Source organism: Notolabrus celidotus, chromosome 12 (assembly GCF_009762535.1).
Source record: "Notolabrus celidotus isolate fNotCel1 chromosome 12, fNotCel1.pri, whole genome shotgun sequence".
Classification (NCBI taxonomy): Eukaryota; Metazoa; Chordata; class Actinopteri; order Labriformes; family Labridae; genus Notolabrus; species Notolabrus celidotus.
This window is the reverse complement of record NC_048283.1, coordinates 10,590,605-10,612,602: the sequence shown is the minus strand read 5'-3', so window position 1 is coordinate 10,612,602 and position 21,998 is coordinate 10,590,605. Positions and strand designations below refer to the sequence as shown.

At 40.3% G+C, this 21,998-nt stretch overlaps 1 protein-coding gene across 1 annotated transcript in view; it reads right to left on the bottom strand.

Moving 5' to 3' along the window:
* The window catches only part of LOC117823157 (glutamate receptor ionotropic, kainate 3), a 98,850-nt gene that overhangs the window by 26,539 nt on the left and 50,313 nt on the right, over positions 1–21,998 (bottom strand). Inside the window, exons 6-10 of the mRNA XM_034698237.1 lie at positions 19,972–20,142; positions 15,457–15,600; positions 11,130–11,237; positions 8,423–8,536; positions 3,390–3,593 (exon numbers count right to left, since the gene is read on the bottom strand). Coding sequence (XP_034554128.1) covers positions 3,390–3,593; positions 8,423–8,536; positions 11,130–11,237; positions 15,457–15,600; positions 19,972–20,142 — 741 coding nt within the window. The remainder of the gene's footprint in view (positions 1–3,389; positions 3,594–8,422; positions 8,537–11,129; positions 11,238–15,456; positions 15,601–19,971; positions 20,143–21,998) is intronic.

The window sequence follows — 21,998 nt, the reverse complement described above, 5'->3', positions numbered from 1 at the left end:
TTTTTTTCTCCCAGCTTCGGCTGTAAGATAATGAGCAGACTCTCTGTGGCCAGCTGCACTTTCCCTTTAAACCAAAGAACAGACTAATACAAAGAGCGATGTGCTGTTTCATGCAGGAGTCATGCATCCCCATTTGGTGCCAGCATATCCCGCCTTTAGTAATCCATTTGTTCCCCTCAAGGTTATTGTTATTAACATGGATCTAGCAAAAAGCTTGGATGGAGAAATAAAGTGCTGCAGTGGGAGCCCACCTTTCCCAACCCTTTCAGCACCAAAGCCATTGACTCCTGCCATACGATTCCCTGCACTAAATGCCACTTAAGCTATTACAAGTTTTCAGCTGAGTACAGCGCTGACCCGATGGGGCTGAGGACAAAGAGAGAGCACTGACAGGGACACTTATGAAATGCCAGCGGAGAATTGCCACCATCACCGGGATGGGAGGCTGTACCGCGGTGGCTGTTGCTTTAAGTTTGACACAGACAGCTGCGATTGCCCACGACATGCTTCAGTAAGATGATTGCTTTTGTTTTCTGCTGAATCCCTGCAATATGTTCAGTATGGCAAATTGAATCCCTGTTTTATCCAGCTTGAAGGAAGAGGTTTGTCTCAGAGTGGCATCAATACACTTGTAACTTTTAGGCAACCTTGGCATAATTGTGTCATAAATGTAACTGACAGCTTCGCAGGCTCTCCCTGACTTGTACTCAATCATAACTCTATCACTGCCCACGCAGAGGACATAACCTGCGACTCAGTTCAGTGGCATGCTTTTGTAAGTCTGTGTCATGATACAAACACTTCTGCTGTGCATGAAGCTCCAAAATCTTTAGATGTTCAGTTCTAAGTAACAGGTGACTTGAGCTCTTTTATGCTTGGACATAAATGAAATGATCGTTACCACTCTTATACAAAACCAATAAAATTAGGTGCCTAAGACAAACTTTTAGTATATATTTATGTAGGACCGAGGCCAGTTTTGTCACAGAGGCCAGCAATTTAATTGGCAAGCAGCAGTTCTCTCTCTCACAAAGATCTTTGACAGACAAGTTGTGCACGGTCAGTCTTGTTCAGCCCTGACCACCCACTCTATGAAGGATTCATTCCTCTTCTCTCAGGATGGAGTTATAGAAATCAGCTCCCCAGTGCAAGAACAAATGAGTACAAATGTTCTTTTGCTCCGTGTGCAATCAATTCAATTAACATGCACAACTATTCACTGCACTGTTTTTTGATTTTATAATGACTGTGTCCTTCTACAGTCACGTTTCAATGATTGTTTTTAAATGTTTGTACTGTCATGTGCAGATCATGTTTCCCGTTCAGAAACAATAATAGCTTTACACTGAACTGAGCAGCTCAGTGTATATACTGGTCCCCTATATATACTTAGTGATAGGAATTCTACTGGGTTACAGTATTTCAAGCAGATGATGCAGCCACTTCACTGCACCAAGCATGTTAGCTACATTGCAAGACAAACTTAGCATTGCCACTGTTCAACAGCTTTTCTAACTCATTAGTTCATGATCCCGCATTTAAAGAAAACAGTGTTTCACTCATAGGTGTTTCTAGCCTGTTTTGGGGGGTGCTGAAGCCCCTCTAAATTGAATCCAAGCACCCCTAAAATTTGAGAGATTTTTATTTTTATTTTTTCACTGTATGTCCTTTTTAACTAGCTAGAAAAGTTTCAAAACCATACAGTACTTGGTACTTACATGTTGTGCATTGCATTTCAAATGAAAGTCCAAAAAATAACTCCAATGTCAATTTTTGGTATTTTTGGTACTCACTATAGGGGGCTGGTTTACTCCAGAAACATACATGATGTTTATGTATATGTTGAGGAGCTGCTGTGTCAAAATGAGTTGTCTTTCCCCAGAAATTAGGGTTACCATATGTTTCTTTTATGATTCCAATCCATTTCTCTTTTGCTGTGGCTCAGCATTTAAATAACCTTTATCAGATTTTATTGTTTTACTCACAGACTTTACCAAAAAGTGTTATAGTTTTCTTTCACAAATGTGAGAATAAAATTATATTAAAATGTTAAAAACAGTGAAATTTATCTTGCCCGGCTCAGCACCCCTAAACATCCGATCCTAGAATCGCCCCTGGTTTCACTATTGAGTAAATACATCTTGTAGACTGCTGTTTTGATTATAAAGACTCTTCAATTTAAGACACAAATTGGTAGCAGGCAGTGGGTCAATCCGTAACTCACGACTCAGCACCACCAAAGGCTAACCTCAGCTACTGTAGTGGTAACAGGTGGTACTTCAAAGAGCTTCACAGCTGCACAGAAACTGCACATTGATGAATATAATGAAAGTTTCCACACGGGAAGACAGTTTTAAACTTCTTTTCTCACTGTAAACCCTTAAAACCTAAAAAGAAGACTGGGTTAAATACCAAAGCAATGACTTGTTGCCTGGCAACTCGTAGCTATAGCTAGAAGTAGTTGTGAATGGTGCCCTGTACTCACATTCCTTCCATGAATTAGCCATCATATATTTTTGATGAGAGAAGGCGTATAGCTGGTTATTTTATCTAGTAATTCTTGTAAAATGGAATAAATGTCTTCTTAGATTTTTTAAATGTGGTTCAATTTAAGCTATGACAGCTAATTTGTCAATAAAAATCAACATAGACCAACCATAGACTGTAACAAATATGGACGTAGTATCCGTGACATCACCCATCTGTTCCTGAGCGTTGTTTTGAAGCCAAATGTCGGCGGCAGCCATATTGAAAATGTGGAACTCAACCAGGCATAGTGTGAAGTAAAGAGGTGGAGTTTGAGCCTCCTAGCCAACAGCTATGTGTTCCCGTCCGAGAGTCAAGTCAGTCATGTCTTATTTGGGCAAAAACTCGTAATCTTAATATCTTCTGAACCGTTGTGTTAGAAAAAAAGTCACCCCCCGTACAGTGTGTGCCGATAGAGAAATGAGCTACGTAGAGCCAAGCCGTTTTTTGAACCAGGCTGTTTCTAGTGTTTCTGCAGCCAGCCTCAAGCGGATTCTCGATGAACTGCAGTTTATAACACTTCCACATGGGCTTCATAGTTTGAGACCGGAGGTTGCCGCTTGAGACCAACAGACAGATTTTAACCGATTGGGAAAAAGACATAATTGGAATATGACCCGTGGAAATCCTTTATCAACTCGACTTTATTTCTAAGATAAGTATAATTTTTTAAATATAAAGGAATCTACAGGATTTGACATTAAAGATTATGATCCAAACAGGGTAAGCTAACAAGCTGCTGACTACAGCTCCACATTAGTCATCTAATGCTTGCCAAGAATGCATATTAGCATATTTTCCCAAATTTAATCACATGTATTTTTTAAAAAGAAAAATTAATAAGCACACAAACTAAAACTTACATGTTCGATGAGCTCCCTGATCATGCCGTTCCACTGGCCCTTCTCATCCTGAGAGCCATATCTCCCATCAGGCACCAGACGGATCTCATACGTGAAGCCCAGGACGTTGGCCAGCTCTTTGAGCAAGTCGATGCAGAATCCTTCGAAGCGGTCGTTCCCAACCAGCGCCTTGTCAGACTTCTTAAGCATGACATATGGCTCCTCCTGCACAGACCCAAAAGATCAAATGAAAAGCAATGGTGAGGTCAGCTTTTTCAATTTGTCTCGGCCCGTGCATCTAATTGAGGCAAAGTGATCTGAGCTGATGAGTCGCTGTTGCATTTAACAGGCAGTGACAGCAGAATTCCAGTTCAGCGTGTGGATACAGGGAGTGTTAAATTATGAGAGAAGGCTGAGGTTTTTTCCTACATTGATGTATCAAGGGAAGAGAGCTGAGCTAATTTAAGACTGTAATGTAAAGGAATGTCTTATAATCTGAAAGGGGATAGCTTTTGTATGCAGCAGTAAAATTAACGCACAGTAAATGAATGTTAATTCTATCAATGCTCCTGCAATGTTAGCCTAACAAAGCCCCACACTGCTTAATGTTGACCAATATCCTCCGCACTGGTCTGTTCATTTTATGGTCAGGTAGCTGACACCTTTTACTGGCCTATAATGTCCTGCCTGGCTGCTCATAATTTGGTCTGTATAAAAGCTTGATTAGGAACAGAATGCCGCAGTGAAATGGAACATGCCCACATCGTTGCCTTCATCAATTGACACCAACCTCCATGAGAGAGCGACTGAGCTGCTGCCTGCAGTGACAATGACTAACACCGAATAGCTCATAAATGATTTCCTTTATTAAGTGCCTGTTACTATTCCCCTGCCAGATACGCTTGCAGATCCCGCTGTGTATTTCAAACCATGTTTGTCCATATATGCAGCGGCTGTAATACAATTTATTGCCGGCAATAGCCAGATTTGTAATTTACAAACTGAGCTCAGAAGCACAGTAATTGATTCGCAAGTAAAGGTGACCCACTCGCTTTGACTGTTTTTTTTAGTTATATATTTATTTTTCACTAAGTAAATAGAAATGGTCAAAGAGTAGAAAATAGGTAGTCTGAGTCCTCTTATCCCCTTAGGAAATTGTTTTTCAAGTGAAAGTGGTGAGGGTGGGAATGGTGACGACTAAAAAAGGTTGTTGTATAAACACAACATGACGACACATAGATTGTTTGTTTGTTGAGCGAAAGAGCAGGGGAAGTCAAGTTAGCACAACAACGGCCAGAGTTTTTATAAATTTTAACAAATTAGGAGGCAGGTACAGCCAAGAGGTAAAGCAGGTCATTCGCTATTTGAAAGCTTGGTGGTTTGATCCCTAGATGTATTAACCCTCATGTTATGTTGCGGGTCAAATTGACCCTTTTTAAAGTCTATTTTAGGTAATATATGTCTTCCAAACCAGCTAGATGCAGCATAAAATCTGGGCAGCATGTGAAGAAGAGGAGTCGTGTTAATTTATCAAAATCACTTCATAAAAATTAAAAAATTAAAAAATTAAAATAATATATCATGTCAAACTATTGTATTTATATTTAGGGCTTTCCAATGTACATTAAAAAAGTTTTAACATGAATTGTAATGAGAAACAAGTGAGTTATCCTCATTGAACCATGATCTGTGGGAATTAAAGAACACCAATGAACCAAATCTTGATTTAAATGGTTAGTAATGGAATTAAAAATAATATTAAAAAAAAATGTGTATTGGGATTTTTTGGGGTTCTGACACTCTTGGATAGTTGAATATGCCCCCGGTCAAATTGACCCTGGAACATTATTGCTGTTCTAGAGAAACGAACATAACAGGACGGTTAACTAACTGTATTGTAAGTTGCTTTGAAGGCATTGTCTTCAGTGTGAGTGTCTGTGAGTATATTTAACAACAATGAGCCTTGCATAGCACCATCATTAGTGTATGCATGTGCATGAAAGGGTTTAGCTTTAAGTGTTTTGAGTGGTCAGAAGACCAGAAAAACATTACATAAGTTTAGTCCATTTACCATTTAGCATTAAAATAACTCAGAAAAAATATTGCACATAAACATCTTTAATCGTTTTCACTGTAGAAATGAAGGCACTTGGACATTACAATCAGGATGGCCCTTTAAATAAATTATAAGTTATGAATACTTGATGACAATGCATTTGGAGAGAAAGTGCTTCGCTACAAACTTTGCTCAAGTTGTCCAATTAACTTGATCAAAAAGTTTGCATGTTAAGGGAAAAAGTCATTACCATCTGTTTCTAGCCTCCCAATTCTTTCTATTCCCCAAGGTTTGGACTCAAATCAAAGTGTTTATTCCACTTCTACCCTCACAGTCGCAGCATGGGCGTGCAGAACAGAAAGAGGAGGGAGGTGGGCTTGCGCAGAGACATCGCAGGCAATGGAGTGCAAACAATTAATGTAAGTGGGAAAACACATTAAGTGCCTTAATCTCTTCGACAAAGTTATCACGATAAAGCTGTCAGACGTCTCGTTCATGCATCACTGGAATCAGTTTGATGCAGTGTCATTAAACTAAAAGGAGAGATTGATATTAAAGTTGAAATTCTCTTCTGCGAACCAAAGAGTAGGCGGTTTTATCATCTTAAACTAATGATTCCAAACGAAACGGCAAATCAAGGAACGCGTCATAAAAAGTCAAATGCACTTTAGGGCGAAAATTGACTTAAAAATTTTGGAAACTTATAATGCAACTGAAACACTTGAACAACTTGAGGGAAACACTTCTGCATTAACAGCACTCTAACACAAATCAGCAGTGGTTCAACATCACACCACTTAAATCCTCGTCCATTTCTCCTCTTTGACATGGAATTAACATAGATGGGTCCTGATAGGCATTAATTATGCCCCACCATGACCTCACTTGTCATAATTACAGCCTTGTTGTCCAATATAGCCATAATGATAGTATTTATCCCTGTAGCTTGTATATCTGTCCTGAAAAATGTGCACAGGGGAACGTCTGTGTCAGTTCCAACAGACGCTGACATCCCATGAGCCGGGGGAGTTTTATCTAGTGCTTTCTATCCGTACATGTAATTAATACATTCAGGGAAACATTTATTGCATGTCACTGCCTCCTGTTATTATTTTTTGCCTCTGTCCTTCTCCCTTCTCATGATAATGACGTGACTTTTATATATCATCCGTCACAGTTATCAACCAATAACTGAGAGTTAGCTAACCCCCCCCCATGCTCCCTTAGTTGCAGTCACTAAGCTTCCTGTACATGCTGTTCAGTATTTTGGGAATAGATTTGAAATACACTCCTTTAGACTTCAGTTGGTAATACATGAAAGCAGTTTTCTTGTTTTTAGCGGATTGAAAATTGAAATGAGAACTCTTTCTCGCTTTTATCATCAAATTGCTAGCTAATTAAGCTAACGTAAGTTTGCCTGAATTTAAGACACATTTGGAATGTGTGACCACTTGATGTTTTCAGCAGCATTTAAGGATGAAGAAATTCGGAAAAAATTAAAAACTGTTTGGTTTTACAAGTTTGACAATGCTAGATGGAAAACTAAGAAGCTAACTAGCCTAATTAGTTTCTTTGGTCCCAACAGTAGGGGAAATAAAAGCAAACATAAAGCAGGGTAAAGCTAGAAAAGAGAAACACACGTTTGATGGATTCTTAACTCTTTTTGCTCCTTTATTTTCGGTTTGAAAGTTCACTACCTTCTAAATTACTTGAGTAATTAGCATCATTCTAACAACCTTTGTATCTGTAATTGACTATGGTGATGTTCTTTATATGCATGCTTCCTCAGCCTCTCTGAAAATGTTGGACTCGGTGTACCATGCTGCATTGCGGTTTGTTTCTGGTTTAGGTTTCCGCACACATCACTGTATCTTGTAGGCTTGTCTTCCTTAAACAACAGAAGAATGGAGCATAAGTATATCTTTTTTTATAAGGCCATACTACAGGAGCTGCCGTCTTATTTATGCTCTTTGTTGACTCCTAGTCGTCATTCCTCGGACTCGTGACTCTTTGGTAAAAGTGATTTTAATGTCTTTGCTCCCTCTTCTTGGTTTGAGCTTCAAGGTCACCTGAAACCGGATTGTTTAATTAAATTGGAGGATTTTAAAACGAGGATAAATGATCATCTGATCAGCTTGTGCACATGTTTTTAGAGCTTAACACTGCTAATTTATAAATCGATGTAATAGTTACTTGTTGTTACTATATGATTTGTCTTGTTCTCTTTGTGAAACTTTTGTCCCTTGTAAAATAGACTTTGTATCTCAATGGGACTATACCTGGTAAAATAAAGGTTAAATAAAAATAAAAAAAATCCTTGTGCTTTTTAATGGATCACAAGATTTCACAAGAATCATCCAATGAAGGCCAGGCTCTACTGATATTTGGCAGAGGTCACAAAACTTGTTTTATAAATAGCTACGTATATTGTAATTGTAGTCTTTAGCCTAGAAGCAGAATAGCTATTTTATAAACATTCAAGGCAAATGTTGACCTAGCTTACCTTGTTCCTCCACCATTATCTCCAAGCATTTCCTGAATTGCTAATCCCTCTTACTTTTGATGTCTGTTTTTGCCATTGCCGAGCATTTTGTCCTGCGTATTACATACTTGAAAGCGAAGCAAACTTTGTCGCACACATTTCTCTTAACTGTAACCACAACTTAATAAGTCCCATTTGAAGGCAGCATCCCTACAGCCCGAGGCATTTCTCTTCAAAGTGTGGAGAAATCCAAAGCTGGTCAAGCCTGTGATTACTTGTTATAGTTGCTAAGCTGAGATGGACAATCTCTGGGTTTAGTGAACACTTGTGTTCTTTAAAAAAACGTACTTGCCTAATTCAAAATCTGATGTTTCACATACGTAAAATAAGTGAACATCTTGATGCTGCAACGACATTGAAGTAGCTGTTTCTGGAACTCATTGTATCATTTGATGGGATATCAGCAACAACAACAAAAGGTCAGAATGTCTTCTTGCCAGGCCAAATGTTACGTACCAGGATGGTGGTGATGACGAGGGAGCGGTTCGCCAGTGAGTCAGTGATGTTCATTCCTTTTCGCTTCGGCACTTCTGTGATGTTAAGACCTCCGGACGCACTCCACTTCCCCACCTGCAGAAGATGGAAAGAGTGTTGCTGAGTGCTCTGTGTCTGTTGGTGGGCTGTGACCCCAGCAGAACCAGTCTCCCACATTAGTGCCAGGTTGAACACATCTCCGGAAGCATTAGATGATTGGCTGAGTCACCTTTGTGTCAGTGGAGTAGGCTGTTTTTTTGGAAGGACGGAACCCAAATATGCAGGGTACACAAAGAAACCGGAACCATTTGATACATGTAGAAGAGTGGACTTTATCTGATTCTAATATAGAGAGAGGAACAATTTTCAAAAGATGTTAACCTACTCTATCACCTGCAATCATTTTCAAACTAAAGGCTGATTTATACTTCTGCGTCTCCCCTATGCAGCAGGGGCTGACGCGGACATGAGCCCCACATACTTGTGCGTCGGTGTGTCTGTGTCGCGCAGCAATTCTCCGCCGAAACGCCTGAGGGCAGTGTGGTCTCTCTGATAGCCGGCCGCCTGCTTCCGGTCCCACTACGATCTCTGTTTACTTTTCCACAGAGTTTCAGAGCATGTTATGTTAATCTACAGCTGATACATGTTGCTGTTTATCATACAGACATGATTACATGAAGAATAGAGAGGAGGAGATGAAATACACGGCAGATGTGCGGCCGATGTCCGGGATCCCGGAAGTGTTGTAAATGCGGGAAAGGCAAAGCCGCCGAGCGGACCAATCGCAGAGCTTGCGGTCCGCGTCGGCTCTACGGGGAGTTACATTTTGGAGGAGGTGCACGTCAGCTACGTGCGTAGGCCTCGGCGTAGGTACGGGAGCTACGCGGACCCCCGGCGTAGGGTACGCCATTGATTCAACGCAGAAGTATAAATCAGCCTTAAGCTGTGCCAAAATACTCAAAACAGATGGAAGAGAATGTTAAAAGAAAGAAAAATCTTCAGGGTTAAATCATGGGACAAAAGTAAACACAACATTATGAAAATTTTGCTAGCAAGTTGCATTTCATTTAAATGATGATACGGCGTAGGGCTGCTGCTTGGATTACTTTGTGAAAGTCATTTTTCTCTGCAGTCTCAGTGAGATAAGCCAAGAGATTTGAACAAATAAAAGGAGTTATACATGCGAGAAGCCCTCAGGCGGAGAACTCTGCATATTGTAGAGACACACTCTGGAACATATCATTAGCACAAATAGTCCTGTGGCTGTCGGTAACAATCTCTGTTTGCAAGTCAGGTCCTCCCCCGAATCTACCTCCCATCCCTCCTGCGTTCTCTAATACAGCAGACGCATAGTTTAATATTCACTGAGGTTTCTGCTTGAGGTGGATCCAATTTGGAGACATACCCCCAACCCCACTGAAAAAGCATGAAAAACTTCTGTAAATGTCCTCCCTGCGTAATCCAAAGAGAAGCATATGCTCTCATTTGAAAAGCACATTAGTTACAGCTTGTCACACAACCAAAGAGGACTCCAGGAGAGAGATTTAAAAATATCTGTGAAAGCTCTCTGCTTTGCAAAATTCTGTCTAATTGTACCCAATTACAATTAACTCAATTCATTAAACATGATTAGCACAAGACTTCATTCAAAAGTTATTTACTCATGCAGCCACACGGAGAGCATCACATGCATTTCACACTCCTGAGCAAGCCGGCGTTGACTGAAAGTGACACCCTGTGAAACCGTTTATACCACAATTCCAGCACAAGCTCAAACTTAGGCTAATATTCAATTACAATGGATTAGCTGTGGAAGAAAAAAAAGTCCACATCTTAACCAGCTCAAGCAGTTAAAGCCGATTCCACGGATATACGAGGAAAGTAAAAAAAGGGAAATTCAGAAATCCGCAGCACGCCGGAGGATCAACGTTTACATGCTAGGATTTGTCGTAATATGAAGAAGGAGCTAATATGTTCATCAGATACTTCTGTAAGATGGCTCTGCTTCAACTTAATTGACCGCACAAAAGACAAGATGCCAGCGAAAAAGGAGGAGGCGAGTAATTTCAAAGCAGCAGTGTTGGGAGCTCCATTCTTGAGCAGAGGGGTTACAGCTGGAAAGCGCCTGCTATTATATAGTGTTGAGCCTTTAGGGAGTACTTGAGGAAGTCATAATGGGACTTATCCCTATTTGATGTATTCATAATGTATGAAAGCCCTCTAGTAGAGAAAAGCTGTTATAGTCCAGAGGGTGCTTTGCCTTCCAGTGTAATAAAATAAGTTCTTCATTACAAACCTTTTAGTTTTTTCTCCCTTTTTTCTAAAACATGTTTATACAGCTCATTACCACCAAACAGCATTTTGGGCATCACCTCAAATTATCATTAAGAGAGGCTGCAATTAACACCCTAATGTGTACCCTAATCCAATTTGCTTTATGATCCACTAACTTATGCTTATGTTGAAACAGCCAATTTGCTTCCTTGTTAGGAGGTAAATGATACTGTCAAATTTGCATCATCTGCTCCGCACCCAGAGTGGAATCTGAAACTTATTTCTGAAATCAATACTCCATTAAATTTCGTTTCACGCTTCAGTCGTCGCTGAAGATGCGCTGCAATGGCACGTGGCAATTTGGCTGTTATTACATCCAAAGAAAGACAAGCAATGCAAGCAAAGGCGACGTTACCTTTTCGAGTCCGTCCTCCTTCAGACTGATGATGTCCAGGTCGAAGTCTGTGCGCAAGCCGGTTGTCTTGTTGAATGACAGTCTGCCTGTGAGACCGTCCCAGTGAGACTGAAAGACAACATATCCACATATTTACACTATTCAAACACATTTAAAAAGTAAACTAACACTGCATATTAGAACAAGTACAATCTTAATTAATTAGTACAAAAAAATCTGCAATAACATATTTGTATGACTATGCTGATTATAGTTAACCCAATATTTGTCACATCCAGTCTTGTATGTACCTGTGTAAAAGTGTTACAAAATATTTGGTGTGCAGTTCAAAAATAAAAAATAAAAAGCAAATTGAGTGCAGAGTGAAGACAGTGACTGCTGACAATGAAAGTACAAATACATCCACACAACCACCGCACCTTCAATATTCCACAATGAAAGAGTAAATTCACACACATACTCGCACACACACACACACACACACACACAGAGCAAAAGAACAAACACAATCTGTGTCGAGCTGCATTTCCTTTTTTAAATTACATTCTACATCTCAACACCTCCAACACATTCCCCTCCCCGGCTGTGGAGTTAATTAACAACCATCTCCTTTAGCTTGATTCCTCATGAGGGGGGAAAACACATAACTGCCCCTTATTATGATTCCCTGATACCCGCCACATCCTCCACAGGCCTGTTTATTAGCAAACACACGGCAGGTTGGACACGCCTGTTCTTCTCACACTTGTGGCGAGTCATTTTTTCCATCCCTCTTGACTGTTTGTCAGTTTTTGTATTGGTTAAGTATCTGTGTGTCATGATGGGCTATTGAGGGAATATTATTTGTCTTAAATGCCACACCAAGATATATGCTTGTCTTATTCACTGACTCTTCTCTCTGCTGGGATCCATCTGCAAAAGCAGATATTTTTACTGCTTATCTTTGCCGTTTTCACTCAGTCAAAGTCAGATGCAGGCACTAAATCCCTAATAATTCTTGTTACAACAGAGTAATCAATCCCTGTGTGTCATTTCGCAGCACCTAGCTAATGTTTAAAACTCAAACTGTGACAACCTCACAGGCTATAGTTTGCATCTGTCTCCCCTGTAGCTTGCCAGAGAAGATCGGAGCTTCAAGGAGAAACGTGTGGCGCTCTTCCTCTTCCAAACCCCCTCATACCTCATTCCATCTGGCCCATCGCCACCGAGGTGGGTGGCATGTTCAAACAGCTCTAATTCAGAGAGTGACATAAATGCCTGAGCCACATCACATCCACAGGGCTGATTCGACCTTCACAACATATCAGACGCCTGTCTTGAAGAGAGTGTAAATCAAGCCGGAGTAAGTGTTTGTATAACAGAACACTACAGTGTGTTTGTATAAGGACAATGTAATAACATTTGAGTAGCTTCCGTCATGACGACTACAAGGCACTAACCAAGCTGAAAACGGTACAGCTTGTTGGATTAGCTAACAGTGCTCATTGTTTAAACTGATCCTATGTGCCACACGCACAGTAAACATTGTTTGTTCTGCATTGTAATAGTAAAGGCCTTTGTGATACTGTGTTTGTACATTTGGCAGACAAGCACAAGTTGTTGCCAGAACTCGAACACAAACAAAAGAATTCCATCAAAGTTGTGCCAGGGGAGGATGTACAGCTAAGAGATATGATGGTGAGCGGAGTCAGATTTCAACACACACACTTCATATGACGCGACTGTTGGAGAACAGACATGTCATTTGCAGAGAAAAAACACTCACGTTGTAGATACAGCAGAATTGTTTCACGACTGGAATATGGTCTTTAATAATGTAACAATGGAACCAGGAAAAGATCTCCAACAGGGGCTGTATGCATTACATTTGACCCTCCATTCTGCAGCTGTCTTTGAACATTGGATAAAACAGCCCGGTGCTATATTACAAAAATCAGGCTTTGCTTTTTTGCAGGGACGCTGCCTGCTGGTGGAGAAAACCCTCAGAGGAGCCACAAGCAGTGGCCTTTTCAAACCTCCCACTCACCAAAGCTTTCTTTCAAAGTAAACGCTTTAGGGGGGGAACATAAGATTTCTCCTTCAGAGCCCACTTCCTACCCCTGTTTGGCACTGAACTTGGCTGCAAGTCAGGCCATCAGTTAGCCCACACTTAGCTCTCCACATCCTGGTACCTGAGAGTGGAGGTGGGATTGGCCACTTATACAATGAGTCTGGGGTCACCCTGGATTCTCTCTAATCAAGTAGATGGGCCTCATGAGAAGTCAAGCACATATGTGCACCCTTTCTTCTCTGTACACTTAAGTCGAAGGTGCAGGTCAATGGACCCCCAATATGTGAAAGAATATGCTTACCCCTTGCTTCATTGCCTCTCTCATTGGAGACAAATTAAAAGCGAGGCAATCACACAGTTTGATAAAGGGATTATGTTTGTGTGACTTTTCAAGGTGGCATGCTCTGACTTTGACACTAGACCTTCAGTTTTGTTCAAGAGGCAATCTTTGGTGTTGGAAAATCACACCAACAACAAGCCCCAGGAATAACCATTAACGCCCATGCCTGTTTTTATATCAAAATGTATGTTGCATTGTTTACAGCCTGAAAAAAAACTTTTTTTCTTTTGGATAGCTAATTTCTGCATTCATACTTACTGAATGGAGTGTTGATGTTTTAACGCTCCTGTTATGTTCGTTTCTCTGGGCCAGCAATAATGTTCCGGGGTCAATTTGACCGGGGGCATATTCAATTATCCAAAAGTGTCAGAACCCCAAAAAATCCCAATACACATTTTTTTAAATCTAATTTTTAGCTCCATTACTAACCATTTAAATCAAGATTTACTCCATTGGTGTTCTTTAATTCTTACAGATCATGGTTCAATGAGGATAACTCACTCGTTTTTCATTAAAATTAATGTTAAAAAATTTTTTTTATGTACATTGGAAAGCCCTAAATATAAATACAATAGTTTTACAAGACTTTCTTTTACATTTTGACTTTTTTTTTTTTTATGAAGTGATGTTGATAAATTTACACGACACCTCTTCTGTCACATGCTGCCCAGATTTATATGCTGCATTTGGCTGGTTTGGAAGACATATATTGGCTTAAATAAACTTTAAAAAGGGTCAATTTGACCCGCAACACAACAGGAGGGTTAAATAAGTAACTATAAGACTAAGAGTTATTAATAGATTTGCATTATTTGGGGTGTGGTTGAATTGACTGACAGCTGAGCACCTTGTGGCTTACAGCCTGCCCAAGCTTCACCTCTTAGTTTCTAGATTGACTGAAAGTTAGTTGGTGTTAGCATTTCCAATATGGCGACCGCCATCGTCTTGCTTCAAAACCTCTATTCAGCAACAAATAGGTGACGTCACTAAGACTAAGTCCATGTTTTGCTGTCTGTAAATTTGCTAAAATTTCACTCTTACTCATCAAAAAATTTCTTGATGAAAAATCCCATGTCTGTCAACAAAAAATATCACTGGACAACTGACCCTAGCTTGAAACTGGTCCCAAATGCTACCAGAATGTCAAGCATCGACTGGTCAACCAAAGAGACCAAGCATGGAGAAAATCTTTGGACATAGGCATGGGAACTGAACAGAAGTTGTCATCCATTTTGCTAATGAAAAGTGGTTAAGGAAAGAGGTTTAGTAAGGCCCTTTTATGTGGACAGCCCCCCATAGCCATCATTCAGATTGCTCTGTGGGTATATGCAAATTTATTGGGCAGTTACCACAGAGGAGGGAGCATGGTTAGAGGGCGAAGCCTGTGTGGGTACAAAGCAGTAGTTCCAGGAGGTTAACATTTTAATTTGAAATAATGGCTTCTAATTATAGAAGGGGAGAATAAATGGAATTCCAGCCATTTTAACATTTCTGAACCACACCTATTACAAAAACAAATTATTTTGTTGTTTGGATGATAAAGAAACAAACAGTAGCATCTCAGCACGCCCTTTATCTGCCATTTTACACAGGCTTGTTTGTGTATTCTGAGATACTGTCAGACTCTCGTGTTAGATTAAATAACAGACGATTACACTACTTGTGCTTTCAAAAGGTTACAGTACGTGCTTTCTAGAAAATAGGTTATGAAAACAGGGAATTTATAAAGCTGACAACAATGCTGCTTTGATGTGTCTATCAAGGCTGTGTTTGCTTTGTATGTGGATATGATTGATTTGCTGGGTAAATATCTAAGTCCCACTCGCCTACACAGCCCTCGCTCTACTCCTAATGTTGTTTTTCACCCCCTCAGTCAATATGTTCTCATATCAATGACAGCTAAATTAAATAGCAACAGGCCAAAGGTGCCCCATCACCTCTTTGATGAAGCTCATGAAGCGTCCTCCAAATCTCCAGGGTTTGTGGCGGTGGCACTGCAGCGAGTTCACCGTCATCTGTGGAGCGTGCTGGTATGAGACGGACACAATGTGGACTGCGTCATAGGTCAGAGCCGCATCTGTCTGGAATAAGGGGTGAACATTATTTCAGCTGATGCCTGAGGAAAGACAGTTTGGTCACCATCAATCTAATCTTCAGACTGATGTGACCCAGAGGAATTCTGAAAAAATTTGTTATCCCTTTGATACTTACATTTGAAGTCCCCTAGACTTACATTTGAAGGCGCTTAATGCAGACATTACATCTTCATATCAATTCATTACCATTTATCCCAACTTTATTCTCATTTGAAAGGTCCTGTGTAATGAAAAACATGCTTGTCCTTGTCTATACATATTCTGTATACTAACCCTGTGCATTGTCTATGTATTGGCTGTAGTGTTTGCCCATCTACTGGGTAGGCATAGCTTCTACACGGCAAATGGAATTTGCTTCTGTGGTGAAATACAGGAGTGATTTGCATAGGCAGGCTTGTAAAACAAGCATTCAATTTCTTCATGCACCATTGTGGTTTTGCTTTGGTGTTGCAGAGTCAAGGTGTCAAAAGATAGATCCAGACATGCCAGCTGCTCTGTTGTTGGTTGCAAAACCCAACACCAGATGTTGATATTTGGTCCCAGTACTACAGGACCAAAGAATACCATGGCTGCTTATCATTTTAAACACCACCATGCCAGCAACAGTTGGTGCTAATTTGTTTGTTTTGAAACCACTTCACTTTGGACTGCTTCAACAAGGGCCAATCACAAGTAAGAGAGAAGCAGTAACAATCCAGTTTTAACATACCACTCAGGGACAGTAACTGTGGCTGCGATATTTCAACTGTTATCTCTCTTTGTTTGGGGTCAGATTCTGGATATGTTTTATTTTACTGGCGCTGGTTGCTCCCAAAGGGCTCACCATGTTTATTTTGGTGTTTTTCCGCCTCTGCATTTGTCTGTGTCTGCAATAGTCTGCCCCCTCTCCATTTCAGACAACATCCAGACAGCCAATCAGTGCAGTGAATCAGTATCAAAGCACCTTGCACATTTAGATGATTGCATGTATAATGAGGCTAGAAACTGAAAGGCTGCAGATCCTCAACAGAAGCTGAATCTGTTTTGTTTTTTTAAACTAAATTGAAACTAGGACATAAACACCTAAAAATACAATTATACAGGAACTTTAAGACAAACTCAAGCACATTTCAATGATGAAAATTACATATTTTTTCAGTCATTGCCTTGTTTATTATCCAGTTTATGCCTCCAGTAACAGAGTACTTGTATTGCATTGTATTGCTGTATACTGTTGGACAGAGGATTGAAAATACAGTTTATCAGGGGCGCTGGTGGCCTAGCAGTCTAAGCGCCCCACATACAAAGGCTACAGTCCTCGTCACAGGGGTTGCCGATTCGATTCCCTCTCTACCCCCCACATTTCTTGTCTCTCTAGCGCTCCTATGGAATAAAGGCAAACCCCACCCCCCAAAAAAATACTGTTTATCAATTTAAGAGTGCAGCAGGTTACTATCTTTTGTTAAATTTGTAGTCTGCATGTGCTTTTACATTTTGAAAACGGATAATTGTAATGGTCCATTCACATACTTCGGCACATTTGCTGCATTAGTAAAGTACATTAGGAGACAAATGGAGGTTCTAAAATTATGATTTAAAATCATTATTGGTTTTTGCTCATTAGTGGACATCTGGCATTTACAAAGGATTGAAGTGAATGGGCTCCTCCTTAATTTGGTAAACAGGGTCAGTATTTATAACATGTGTTAGACCCACATCACCAGCTAGCAATTAGTTTTTGTCAGTGTGACATAAACGGGACCTATTTCTGGCACTCAGTTTATCATCTATTAACATCTGCACTATAATGGGCATAATAATGAGACTCTACATCTATTTATCGACCATACGGGCTGGACAATCTGTAAAAATGTGAATTTTCCTGCAAAACAGCCTCAGGTATGCAGTCAACAATTACGGACCCTTAAGGTTGATTCTTTGTTTATGCCACAATAAAACGTCTGCAGATTATTGCGAAGAACACCTTGCTCTATCTTAATAAATTGGCAATGCTGAGTGTAATTGGAAGACTGTGTGCGCCATTGGAGTAAGCCAGATTTTCTATCACTTTCAGTGAAACATATTGAGACAATGGTGCATCATCCATTACAAAGTATGCATTGGAACAGATTGGCTGTAAAGGGATGCACCTGGTCAGAAACAATGATTAGGGAGACTTGCTCATTCAAAGAATAATTGGTGTGAAATGGCTTAATGAATGTTCTCCAAGCCATTACATCATTCCCATCTGTACTATTGAGAGCATAATGGATCACCTGTGGAAGTGAGCTATTCTTGCCAATATCTGACCCGTCAACACGCCAGAACAAATTGAGGGCGTCCTCTGTTCACTTTTTCATGTTCAGGGATCACAGCTCATTGGCCCATTAAATGGAATTGACAACATTGTGGCTTTAATTTCAGACATGGCCTTTCTTAGCCCCTTTATTACCTACATGGTTTGCTGAGTTGATATCCAAATATCTTAAATGGGGTACAGACAAAAAGATAAACATGTAGATTTTAGTCCCCAATTCCCCTATCTGACAAAAGTCAGCCGAGTCTTGATGGTTCCAAAGATTCTCATTACATTTTCCTGTGGTATGAGGTGTGTTAATAGTGATGTACCTCCCCTGATCTGCTCAGAAGACAATCAGGGCTGTACAAATTTAAAATCGAGGACACTCTGTGGATTGGCAAGTGGAATAAAAAGATAGCCAATTGGGAAGCAGGCTAACTGAAGGAAGCAAAACTGATGCAGCCATGGCAACAAAAGTAAACATGCACCATAAAGTTAAATGGATGCAGGAGTTCAAAAGAAATAGTTACAGCAGTGATTGCACCAGGTAGCTAAGCTGCTCAACATTTAGCTTGACAACCATCTCCTCATCTGCTGTTCTGTTTCTAAAGTCGAGTTAGCCTGAGAGATATTTTGTGTTTTGAGCGTTGAGATTCTGGTTGTTGGTGAGTAGATTCTGTTAGTGTGTGGTGTGCTGTGTTGGCCATTCTGTTGCACTCCTCACTCTATGAAAAGGAAACTGTTCAATCTTCCTTTATTTGTTGTCATGTGTGGTGTCTGTTGCATTTTTAACATCTGCTAAGATTTAAAAAATTCTTACTTATGGGCTCGGCTTTACATTTCCATGTGTAAGGCCAGCTAATTTGGGTTTTTAAACCACTCCAAGAAACAAGAACCATGATTAAGTAGCACACATTGGAGTACATAATGACAGGACCAACACTTGGTGTGGTACCAGTGGCCAAACTACTTTTAAAATAACCTAAAATATGTGTCTATTAGACTGACATATTTGATGATGTGTTTATTTTTCTTAACATGAAAGAGTCTGACCTACAAAGCCGAAACCTTCGTATCTTAAAGAGTTCATAGTGCCCTATTACCCCTCTAGAATACTAAACTCCTAGCATGCAGGTCTGCTCGTCATACTTAGAGTCTCTAAAAGTAGTATGGGAGGTAGCCTTCAGTTATCAGGCACCTCTCCTTTGGAATCATCTACTGGTCAGGGTCTGGAAGGCAGACACCCTCTCTACTTTAAAGATTAGGCTTAAAACTTGCTTTTATGATAAAGATTAGAGTTAGAGCTCGCTCAGGCTTGGATCAGCTCTTAGTTATGCTGCTATAGGCTTAGACTGCCGGAGGAACTGAAACACTGGGATCCTATCTCACCCCTCTCTCTGCCTGTCACTTACTTTAACTCTGCCTGTCCCATTAAAGATACTAACCATAGACCTTTCTGGAGTCCCTGAGCTCCCTTGTCTCGTAGGTTCCTCTGAGTCGCTGCCCTAGACGGACTGTTGATGTGGACGTTCCAGACTCAAGCTGCAACAACTGCTAACTACTAACCCCAATTCGGTCTAGGCAGATTGCAGTCTAACATGAGTCTGGTTCTGCTCGAGGTTTCTGCCTGTTAAAGGAAGTTTGTACTTGCAGCTGTAGCTAGCTAAATACTGCAACTCACACTACTACTCAACTTATGGTGGATTAAGATGAGGTCAGACTGAGTCAACAAGAACCTGTCTTGCTGTTGGGTCTTTGTTAATAATTAAACATAGAGTGCGGTCTAGACCTGCTATATTTGTAAAAGGGTCTTGATATAACGTTTGTTGTGATTTGGTGCTCTATAAATAAAGATTGATTGATTGAATTTATATGAATCAGAAGACCAATTTGAAAAAGTGGTTAATTTATATGGATAATAATTAATGGGGTGAAAGTTATGAGTAGGTTTAAACCCCGTTAAGGAAAAGAAGACAGGTTAGAGAGATAAGAGCCACGTGTAGATAAATGTGGTCCCTTTACAGTGATACTGTGATGCCTGACTTTAAAAAGTCCAACACAGACGTGATAAAACATACCGTCATGATGCCCTCCAGCAGGCCTGAGTCAGGTTTAGGTGGTATCTGCCTCTCCATCGACCATTTCTCCACGATGGATGAAACCTGGGGATTATCCACGTTTAGGATACGGAAGCCGGTCATGTTGACCCCACAGAAGCGATACGGCTCCAGGTTAATGGCCATCAGGTCCTTTTTTTGAGAGACAAAAGTAATGAAAGATGAATCCTGGTTTTTGTCAGCACTGAGCATTTCTGTTTCAAGTGTTGTCCTGGTTGCTTTCTGCTCAGATGGAAACACAATGACGCAGCAGCTGATTAAACAAATACTATATTAAGACCAAACAGAGGTAGTGTAGTTTCAAAGTCAAATCAAGAGATTTAAGTGTTGTGTCTGCGGCAGAGTCTGTGTAATAAATTAAATCTAAAAGGCTCAGGCAGCCGAGTCACTTTCTGCAGGCAAATCCTTTTAGAAACAACAAATTGTTTTTGTTTTTGTACCTACATAATAATGAATTACATCACAGAAACTACAAGCTTCTAGCATTTTGCCTGTCTAAATTATGTTTGCGTTAAAGAATCTTTATGGGTGAAAATGTTTAATTTGAGGAGCTTTTTAATTATTGTTCCTAGCTCAGAAAAAAATGGAGTACAAGAAAAAAAATAACATCAGTTCTGTTGGATCGCATAAATAATTCAACACTTGCATTCCCTTGGCAACTTCCAAGCAAAAAGCAATTCAATTTGAGCCGCTGTAATTTCTGGGGCAGCCATTGTAGCTGAAGTGTGAAGTCACATGTTGACACATGTCGTGGTGGAATGGGCCAGGGGGCTTGGAAAAGACATTTGGATGAACATAGATATTTCATTAGCACCCTGTGGGGTTAGTGCTGGGGGAACGGGAGCGTGTAAGACACTTACTAAAGAATGGCTGCCGCCAGTCACAGAAATACTTCTCTCCTCTGTTATTTTTTTTATCCCTTTCCCCTTCAGAATGCAGTACAGTACTCTCTTTTATGAACAGAGATCAAAGTGAATCTCTGTTGTTCTCCATGACATTCAAAATTGCTCAGGAAAAACTAGATCAGGTTACAAGTTTTGTAGCTTTGAAGCTAAGAATACAAACTAACTGGGACAGAATTGTTTGTGTGCAGATAATTCATCTTTTGTGACATCCTCATTTATATCAGGGCATTTTGGAATGTCAGGGAGGCAACTTGTTCCAATTATAAGTTCATTTTTTGCAGCACCGCTTTGTGCAAACCTCCTATAATGCAAAATCAACATAATCCAACAGCAGTGTTACGCCAGAATCTGTACCCGGAGAACATGCTGAGCGCATACAGAAGTGTTATGTAGGAGGTAAACATAACAAAGTTCTCAGCTCTAGGAGGCTCAGAGATAGCTACTGCGAGGCGGGGAGCGATGACAGACTCATTTCAAAGGACAAGGGAGTTATTACCCCACACCACTCCACCGTTGCCTTTTCACGCTCTAATAAGTCGACATTTCACCTCACCTCTGAAGATAAAACACAGGCATCAGTGGATTCCATTGAGAGGAAATTGTATCGCCATGTATACCGCACAAGTATTCATCATTTTGGATCAAATCAAGCCGCCAGGTGTAATCTTCTTAATGGTGTGTCTATCAATATGACAGCAGCGTTAGAATGATACCCTACTCTGATTCTATAAAGATATCCTGCCTTTGTGTGAAAAAATGTGTAGCAGACACTCTTATCAAATAAAGTAAATCCTTCAGTAAATATTTTCTGTTCTGTCAGATCTGAAATTGTTAAAAATAAATCAGCATGCTGGCACAGGAAAGGAAAACACTTATTTTTTTCTCCATTAAAGCAATAGACATGCAATGCTAACGTGCCGCACAGAGGACCGATGCCATCGCCACGCTGTTGAGCGTGAAAAGATGACACACATCACGCCTGAACCTTCAGTGTCATATCACATTTTCACAACAGACTGGGCCGAGTCCGAAGAGACAGTGAGTGTGTGTGCACAAGTGAGGCAGAAACAGAGACAATAACAG